The sequence below is a fragment of the Porites lutea genome, chromosome 7, assembly GCF_958299795.1.
Source record: "Porites lutea chromosome 7, jaPorLute2.1, whole genome shotgun sequence".
NCBI classification, from domain to species: Eukaryota; Metazoa; Cnidaria; class Anthozoa; order Scleractinia; family Poritidae; genus Porites; species Porites lutea.
In genome coordinates, this window is record NC_133207.1 from 32,521 (window position 1) to 42,500 (window position 9,980).

General features: G+C 37.9%; 1 protein-coding gene and 1 pseudogene across 1 annotated transcript in view; both read right to left on the bottom strand.

Annotated features, from left to right (window-relative positions):
* Positions 1 to 412: 412 nt before the first annotated feature.
* LOC140943375 (uncharacterized) overlaps positions 413 to 9,980 on the bottom strand; it is a 14,182-nt gene continuing 4,614 nt past the window's right edge. The window contains exons 5-13 of the mRNA XM_073392452.1: positions 8,526 to 8,669; positions 8,114 to 8,195; positions 7,610 to 7,695; positions 5,893 to 6,008; positions 5,538 to 5,616; positions 3,406 to 3,501; positions 2,760 to 2,987; positions 2,242 to 2,327; positions 413 to 1,396 (exon numbers count right to left, since the gene is read on the bottom strand). Coding sequence (XP_073248553.1) covers positions 1,345 to 1,396; positions 2,242 to 2,327; positions 2,760 to 2,987; positions 3,406 to 3,501; positions 5,538 to 5,616; positions 5,893 to 6,008; positions 7,610 to 7,695; positions 8,114 to 8,195; positions 8,526 to 8,669 — 969 coding nt within the window. The 3' untranslated portion in view covers positions 413 to 1,344. The remainder of the gene's footprint in view (positions 1,397 to 2,241; positions 2,328 to 2,759; positions 2,988 to 3,405; positions 3,502 to 5,537; positions 5,617 to 5,892; positions 6,009 to 7,609; positions 7,696 to 8,113; positions 8,196 to 8,525; positions 8,670 to 9,980) is intronic.
* Positions 4,503 to 5,375, bottom strand: LOC140942539 (uncharacterized; annotated as a pseudogene).

Genomic DNA, 9,980 nt, shown 5'->3' on the forward strand with positions numbered 1-9,980 from the left:
AGCCAATAACATCACAGCTTAACTGACCGACGACCAATAACATCGCGACATAATTGACCAATCAGATCTATAACCAGAGTATAATACCATCAACTGACGTGATCCAACTCACTTTGACCCTGAAGATGACTACCGCACAGGTTGTCGAAACGTCAGTCACTGTCAACAACAACAGTCCTATTCAGGACTACGTTCACGCGGACGATCAAACTCAACCTTTTGGTATTCTTCTTCTTATTATTATTACAGTGTGATACCCCTCTGTGTAGTTGAAAAGTGAATATCCAGAGACATTCAGCAAATAACACAGGAAAAGTGTCAAAAGAAAATTTGTTCGACCGTTCACATTTGCTGTTATGGTGTTATGTTTATTTACATTGTCCATTTATTATTATTATTATTATTATTTTTTAAAAAAGTGGGACCTTTTGAAGTTGTCGATATCTTCAACCAGCGATTATTATCCAGAATTCTTTATCTTATCCCAAAATGATTGCAGTTCTTTAAAATTGAATGTCTAGCCACGGTCTAACGTGGCCGTGAAATAAGACCCCAAGGCACTTTCCGTACCACGCCGCATACTATTTGAACCTCCTCGGCTTTCAGCATGTGTACCATCATATCGATTCTTGGTAGGAGCGTGAAGTTGTAGAGCCAAACTCGGCTTTCGGGTTGTAAATACAGTTTCTGTTTTTAATCCGCTGGAAACACTATGCAATTGTCCCTTTTTTGAACCAAGAAGGCTCAGTTGATGGTCTGTTCACGAGGGGTTAGGGACGTATATCCAAGGAGCAGCCTAAGACTGAAAGAAATGTTTTAGACAGCAGCTAACATCAGGTGCCGGACCCGGCAGATCCGGCTAATATTAATGTCTCCTCAGCCAGTTGTTTTCACTAGTTTATTTAGAACATCATTACTAGCGAACGGCCAAAACTGGGCTGTGGAAACTGGTTATTTGTTTATTAAGAAAAAATCACTAAACAACAAATTTTGTGACAGAAAAAAGGACAATCGCTCGACTCACACACTAAGCGATGATCAGACTGTCAGACTGATAGCTACTGATTTGTTCTTATGGACACCCAAAGTGACCGTATCTATATAGTCGAAGTGTTATCACGCGCTCGAATATTAGGTAGTCTGAAAAGGACAATAAACCATCTTCCATTAATTGGTGGAAAATTCCTTTTAGTTAGTTAGCAACTATTATTGTAATGCAGTTCTTAATGAAGCCAAGACATAAGCTAAAAGCATTGAATTACATGCATTTAGGCTGTTTCAAATAAGATCCAACAAAAGTTGTTTTATTTAATGCTGAGTAATTCTAGCTTGCTTCAATCTTCGCTAGCTCTCTGGTTCTTCGGAGTGTAATTCTTGATAACCTAGCATCTTACTTCTGCAAGATCATAAACACAACTGTTTCATTAACTGAGGCCCGTTTCAAACGTCGTGCTGCTGCCGTGCCGAACTCAATTGATCGAATTAAATTCGACTTTAGCACAGCAGTAGCGCGACGTTTGAAACCAAGTCGTGCTACTGCCGTGTAGCAGGGCAAGCCTTGCCGTGCTACACGGCAGTGGCTCGACTTGGTTTCAAACGTCGTGCTACCGCCGTGCCGAACTCAATTCATGAATTATAAATACATTAGATTATATTTAAAAGTTTGCTAAACCGTTTCTTCATGTTGTGTTTTGTTTTTGGCAACAGCCAATCCTTTTGACTGTCATTGTGTGAATTAAATTCGACGTCTGAAACTAAGTCGTGCTAATGTCGTGCTGCAGTCCAGCTACAGTCGAGCCAGGTTAGCATGGCAGTAGCATGACGTTTGAAACAGGCCTGATTGACAATATACTGCTTGATAAGGCAAATAACAATAAAGAAGTAAAACAACATAGATGGGAATCAACCCGTGACAAGGAACAAAGAATCTGAATTCCTAGTGGGGAGAAGCGTATATTCAACTCCGCATGACCCTTCAGGCTCTGCTAGTCGGCTTCTCAGAACACGTGATTAAACCACTACGATACACTGTATTAATGCATTGTTAATTGGTGGTCTTTACATGGTTAAAACCTCTTTTGCTGTAGTAAGCATTTTCAGAAGATATTGGGAGGCTTTCAAGTCCGTTATACTTACGTATCTACCTAACCCACACACCTAAGTGCTTCATTTTATTAACGTTTGCAGATTAGCATTACTGCAGAGTGAGAAAACTAACTTATCAGCTCAAACGTTACGTACTTGTAGTTGATAGAACCTTCCTTCTTAGGATCAAGGCCAGCCAGCAGACGAGCTGTTTGTTCTATTCCGAATGTAATATCCGCCCTCTGCAAAAATAAAACATAAAAATCATGGAGTCCAAGCACTGTCGGAAAGTGTGTTTTAGAGCCAGCGTAGGTCGAAGGAGGATCAGATTGCGTCTCTCTTGATTTCTGTTTTGATTTCTGAAATTCTGTTTTGAGCTGTAATATTTCCCTCTGTCAGGGCCTAACACTTTTTTGCCCTCACGAAATGAAATTGTGGGCAGTGGTAGGTCGTGGCTTTTGAATGAGAGCGATATAAGTATGAGTGCCAAGAAAACTAATAAAGACGGCATATATGTGACATATATTTCCTGCCTGTTCGGCCGATGAATACTTTGTTAATGCTAAGTACGTAGTTTTTATCACAGCAAACATTATAACGTGGAAGTGCCGACGAATCGAAGTGAGAAGAAACAATCTCTACATGAACGCTGATATGAAAAGACTATTATGTACCTTTAGGCACTTCACAAAGTCCGTTCTTGAAATCTTCATTGCCCCTTTGCAGTCATTATACTCCTGACAAAATTCCACCCATTGATCTTGATTGTTTGATACAAAACTCTTTACAACACTCAGAGGGTCCTTCACGCCTGGACGAAGATTGGCTCTGATTTGAATGTCAGGCTTCACTTGACGCACTTCCCCCAGAAGCTGGTCAAAGGATTCGTCTAAGTATATATCCTATAGTGATAGGAGTAAACAGGTTGAATTATATACGTTCCATATATAGCAAAGAACCCCTTTAATATTCCCTCAAGCCGTATTACACAAGTTCATGCATATTGAACAAAAAATAGAAAGAAGGCATATGATCAGATGGATCTGAAGGCAAAAAAAATTGGACAACAGATAACAAAAACTATTGAAAACCTGACAAATAATTGTATATCCTCCTTTTCTGAACTTCAAAGCTCGAGACTGACTAACCTTATCCCACGTGACTACTTTTATACAATTTTGATATAATTTTTATTCTAGTCTTTCATTCTCAGTGCAAAGTTTGCTCAGTAAAACCGAATGTATGGGGGTTAGATGTGAGCAAAACATAGTAGTATAACGATCGACCGAGTCATGAGGAACTCTCATAGAATAATAATACCTTGAAGTGCAATTCTGTCAAGGCGCTGTCGGCGAAGTTCTTAGCTGCTGATAAAATAGCTTTTGCACCTTCGGTACCGATGGGGTTACTTCCAACCTAAGCGGGAAAACGTAATGTTTACAAATCGTTAAATACCTACAAGATAGAAGCTAACTTCATAGTCTCTTCCTATGGTCTAATTTAACGTCATCAGAGTACAATACAAAAGGTACTAACGCGTAGACTTGTTTTAAAGCTCATACTTAAGTTGGGACTGGGACTCTTTATTCGACTGGGACTCTTTATTCGACATTTATCTCAGTGGTGATCCTTGGTGATCCTTGGTGATCCTCGGTGATACTTGGTGATCCTGGGACTCTTTATTCGACACTTATAAGGTCAAAATAGCCTCCTTAATTTGTAATATATACAACTGCATAACTCCATCATGCTTGGAACATATAATCCAAAGGAAAGAGTCTAAGTATGACCTCCGTCATCAACATCGTGTCAGCGTACAACATTTTGAAACTTATTATATGGAAAACTCTATTTCTTACAGAGGATCCATTGTTTGGAATCTCTTAGAACCATCCGCTTTGAGCGCCAGGGACTATGGCAAAAGGGCAAAAAAGTCTCACGCCCTCAGAAACTTGAACTTTAATGAAGAGTCACCGCAAATGGGTCGTCCCCAAATTTACAGTGATTTCGTCTTTTATTAATTCTATTTATATCTTTTATTGTACATATTTCACCTTTTGTTGACTACATTCAATTTTAATAATTTTTTATTATTTTATTTTATTAAAATTTTTTACACGGCCCCATAAGCTATATTAAATTTAAACCCACCGTGTTTAAATAAAAGATATTGTTGTTGTTGTTGTTGTTGGAACCTTTCCTCATAGCTCAGTCTTTAGTTATAACGAGAATAATAATAATAATAATAATAATAATAATAATAATAATAATAATAAAGCCTTTATTTAAAGGGGGTAGCACTTAATAGCCAAAGGCTAATAAACTTGTGGCCCTCATAAAATACACAACTATTTACAATCTAAATATAGTAAGCTAAAATATATAAACAATTAAAATAAAACAGGATTCGAATTTTATTAAATGATAAAATGATGCAAACATTGTTGTTCCTTAAAAATCTTGGCAAACATGTTCTTTTTAAAACATGCTATAGAATCTAGTTTCCTAATTTCAATTGGTGTACTATTCCACAGTCTTGTTGCCGAAACAGCGAAGGAGCGTCCTCCCTCTGTTTCTCTTCTATATTTAGGACAAACAGCATTAATGCTTGAATATCTAGTGTTGCGGGAGTGCCGCTTATTATTCAAAATTAAGTGTTCATTTAGATAAGTCGGCAAATACCCATTAATTCGCTTATACATTATTATTCATTTATCTATCTTATGTTGCTCATAAAACGGAATCCAACCTAGCTTGTTAAACAAAGCAACTGATGGTGTCATGCGATCGGCATAAGAAATAACGCGTGCCGCACGTTTTTGCAATCTTAAGACCCCATAAACCGACTCTTTATCACAATTTGCCCAAACAACGTTAGCGTAAGACATAACAGGGCGAATAATGCTATTATAAAACTGAAGTCGCTGTTTAAGAGGTAGACAGGCTCGAATCTTACGCAGTATTGCGATTCTAGAGGCCAACTTTTTACATACTTTCTTAATATGTTCATCAAATGACAATTTACTGTCAATTTCTACGCCTAATAAGGTAGCACAATCCACATTACTGAGCTGTTTTCCGTTTACGAAAACATCTATGTCACTTCCATTTATGTTAGCCACACATCTTTTCCCAGTGAATAACTGCTGACAATACCATTTCAAAAACCTTTTACAATTTATATGTCATTCTGCATCCGACTCAAATAAGAATGTTAAATTCTTGGTTATTAAAAAAAGCCTCCGGTATTTCGTGGAACAAAAGAAATAATATTTGACATCTTTGATCATATACTAAAGCATAACATGATGCGGCAGTGCAAAAATGTCATGGAATTTGAATTATTCAACGTTAATTTATTATAAATCATAGAAAAGTAAGCTACGAAAATTACTATTTCCCTTGACTGCAAGTAGAACTAAAAGTTTGCTTTTACAAGGATAATCTGCTACCTTTAGTATTTCGAGGGTGTTATTTCCTTCAAGACCTTTAGCGATGCACATCGCACCCTGCGTTGTAATTCTGTTATTGCTAAAAAGAAATAGGGAGTTAATAGTCACAAATGACCTGTTAATAAAATAGGTGCTTCCATAAGTTCAGATGCGTCTATATTCTTAAAGCACGCTTTTTTCGTTTCCGATTATTCTTAAGACGCGTTTGCTGAAAAGTTGGTCCAGGTACCCAACGTATATAAAAATGTCATTTGACTTCATTGTGGTCATTACGGAAAAACGTTAGTATATGCAACTGGTGATCAAAGGGTCTGGTAAGTTTCTATTATCCTACAGTGTCTTGTGGTAGCCAAACCTGATATCTAATTCAAGGAGTGTATTATTCGCTCGAACAGCCTCCCCCAAAGCGACAGCTCCATCATTAGAAAATCCGTTGTAGGACAGATTGAATGTCTTAAGAGTACAGTTCGTCTGAAAGAGAGAAACAAAAACTAGATAACCTGCAATACTGATGACTATCTTTAGTGAAAGTTAGAAACAATTAACCTAGGGAAAACCTTGATCACCAGGGACCGCGGAGGGGGAGGGGCTGGTAGGGCCGCGGCCCCACCACTTTTTTGCGCCCCCGCCCCCACTTTTTGCGCTAAAAAGAAAAATAATTAAAATAAAAAAAAGACTTGAAACAAGTTTTTTTTCCGTCTATATTCCGCTATATTCTCTGTATTTTCTTTAATTTCAAACGCCGCGCATTTTGTGGGGCTCCTGTGCTTTTCGCGGTAATTGTGCTCTGGGGCCGACTTGCTCCTTGATCAAACGCCATGCCTTGGCCACCCCTTCGCTTCTTTCGGCAGCGTGTTTTGTACTTCCAGCTCCGGCAGAGTTTTTTATCAGTTTTATCAGACGAAATGAAGAAAATTACTAGCTTTTTCAAGCCAAACGAAGGTGAGTAGTTGTTTTGAGTTGATAAAAGTTTTATCTTTTGTCAGTTTCTCCTTTCGAATCAATGAAATATTCGATGGCAAGAAGAATTACATTACTTGAACAGTGAACGGCCATAGTTAGAAATTTTTCAGATCACTTCAGTGTAGTATTTTCTATACTAAAATTGTAATCGCGTCTTTTCTTGCATTGAATCTGAACTGACCGTGTATGTTGGCCGACCTATAAAGAGCAACAAATACACTGGATAAAGTATGCAAAGTCACGCGACAGAAACAAATCAAATACTATGATTTTATTCGTTTTTTCGATTTTCAATATGAAAAAATTATTTTCAATTGTCAGCCCTGCCACTTTTCACCTTGCTCTGCGGTCCCTGATCACTTTGGGTTCATTTCTTTTTATAGCCAAGTTTCTTGAGGTAATACTGAAACGTGTAAGAACGCCGCAAGAAGCCTCAGGTTTAGGGTTAGGGTTTAGGGTTAGGGTTGCTTCAGGACCTTACTTCAAGTCAGCTTACGTTTCGAAGATCTTGCTTTCTTTCCTGCAGTCATCAGATACTAAACTAACCCTTATCCAATGTTTCTTTCAGTGGAAAATATCACTACTGATGCTGACAGCCGAGGCTTGAATCATTAGAGAGCTTTAGATTTAAGAACGAGAACGAGTACGAGGTTTAACTTGAAGTTTTTGCGCGTGTTCTAAAAATAAATAAACCCCGGAAAGCTCATTTTACTTTCTTTCACCAAAAAACTTATCACAGTTAAATATGCTGAAGGAGGTTAAACCCTCTCCCGAAAGCAAAATGAAAAATCTTTTTAGATTTGATAACTTGTTCTCGCCACTACGACATTCTCACTAAAACTCGTAGTAGAATGACGACGGTTATCACGTTTTCCCCTCCCAAATGACGCTTGGTTCTCTCGTGAACACTAATGGTTCGCGCGCGAGCAATACTCAGTACTGAGAAAACATCATGCTCGTAGTCGTCCTCGCCTCAGAATCTAAAGCTCTCTATTCACTTGGTTCCGAGCGTGACATAGCCCCGCACCGCTGGCCAACACAAACGTGTACATGTATGTCTTAACGCCTGGCCATGTAAAAAGAAGGCTGTTCTGATCTGCTTTACTTACCCGTAAACCATTTGCAATTTCAATAGCACCTTGGCGTCGAATGTGATTCCAGCTTAAATCCAGGTGCTCTAAAGAATCGTTGGAGCCTGTATATGAAAAAGTTAGAATAACGGTAATGATAATAGTATCGCTAATAGTATTTTAAACTCTTCTTACGGTGCTTTTTTCTTATATTTATATTCACCATACTAAAATAATACAGTCAGAAGAAAATAACAATTTCGGCCCACATACTGAAGGTAGCCATTGTCTATAGGCAAGCATGATACAATAATATGACGTCACATCGCCTCGCCCTCTCAAGACTTTTTGATATTCCCGCTCCTAGCAGTTATTTTGACCTACTCGTCCTAAACGTCTACTGTTTCTAAGTTACTAACTTATTAAACATTAGAACTGAACCATTGCCAATTCCGAGAAGATATAATGACTAAATTCTGAAGCCATGGCCAGTTCAAGCTCAAGGTCATAGTATGCAGCATTTGATATCAAGTTATAACTTACTTATTCCTAGACCAAGATTATCCCCTGATTTCTCTGAGAACTTGTTACAACTAAGGTTCATCCAGGTCAGTTTATCATTTCCCTTCAGGAAAGAAACAAAATGATAGTGTTACTGAAATTATAACGGGATCATGATCCAAACTCTTATATATTTCAGACTTTCCAGACAAAACCAGATCAAAGACAAAATAACCTATTAACATACCTCATCACATGAACCAGCTGTAGCTGGTAAGTTCAGTGTAAGTATTATCATTTTCAGCCGTAAAGCATGCCGAAACACAGTCACGTTTATATCAAACGCAGATAAAAACTAAAAAGGACAAGTAAAGGGGAAACTTGGTCTGCACATGCAACAAATGATTAACGTTTGCCGTAAAAATCCAAATCAGTCTATTACGCTGTTTTGTACCTTTAAGGCGTCCAGTAGAAAAACTGTATCCTTGTCATCAAAGTTGTTGTCCGACAGGTTTATCTTAAGTAAGGTGACGTTGTTTTGTAGCATATCACACATCCACTGGCAGCCACGAGCACCAAGATGATTTGAAGACACATCCTTCATAAAAGATAAACCGCAGTGAGTATTAAATAGAATATAATGAAACAATATGCATGGAAAACGGATACAAACTGTCTTTAAAAAAACTATAACAGTGAGGGCCTTTAGGATAAATGAATTCACTGGATAAAAAGCGTTTTCCTCAATCCTCCCCAGGAATAATAGTATTTCAAAACAAGTGATTGTCTGACAACCGAAGCTCACCACATTTGGGAACCCATGTTCACATGAGGGGTGTAGAAGGCCTAAATGTAATAAAGTCTTAAATGTAATAAACTCTTAAATTGCAAATTACAGTAATTACTCAAATAAGCGCCGTCCTCAAATAAGCACCGCATTTGGGGGATTTAATAAGGAACGCGGTGCTTATTCCGGTAAATACGGTTCTAAGAGGTATTACTATGGTTTTAAACGCCGCATTTTTGGAGAAAAAATTTAATAAGCTTCGGTACATTTCCTTATGCACTGTGTAACTTGACGTTTACAAATAAATTGCTTGTGAAGGGACAAAACAAAAAAAACTTGTAAGCCTTAAAAAGTTTTTCATACTTCATTTTGTCAAAACAATTTACTACTGACAAAAACCGTGGACCAAGATCCTGTTGCTTGTCAACGTTGGATCTCTAGAAAAGAGATCTAATAAGCTAAAATATTAAGAACAAAAAACGAGAAGCCTAAGGGCCTGTTTACATGGAGGTGGGGGACCCCAGGTAGGTGAGGTAATTCGCTTTGTTGTGTAACCCGCCTGTCCACATAATCTCTCATTTTAATTTGATCACGTTTACGTGACAGGTGGGGTGACCCGCCGCATGTTACCTCACCTATCTGGGGTCCCCCACCTCTATGTAAACAGGCCCTAAAGACTACTGCACAGCTGATAACAACGTTTATAAATAACTAAGATAGTACGCGCCTGCATGCTCTAATTGGCCGAGAGATGTGTTTGCATGAGAGTATGTAAGCATGTGTGGAATCAAGATGTTTTGCTCTTCGCGCGCTAATCACACAAGCCCGAATTTTAAAATTTTTTGAGTTGAAAACTCGACAAATTTACTTTATTTATCCATTCCCTAGTCGGATGAAACTTGGAAAATCTTTACAAACATGCTGTGTCAATTTTTTTTCGCTTAAGCTGACATTTTAAGCGAGAAAAACCCTTTTTTGGAAAGCATCTTTATTGCAAAACAAGAACTGATTACATTAAGCTTCGTGTACAAGACTTCAAGACTGGTAAGAATTTCTCTTTTAATCAGTAACCTAAACAAAGAATTTTTCTTTTTTCTCGGGAAAGTGATTTTATAAGAGCAA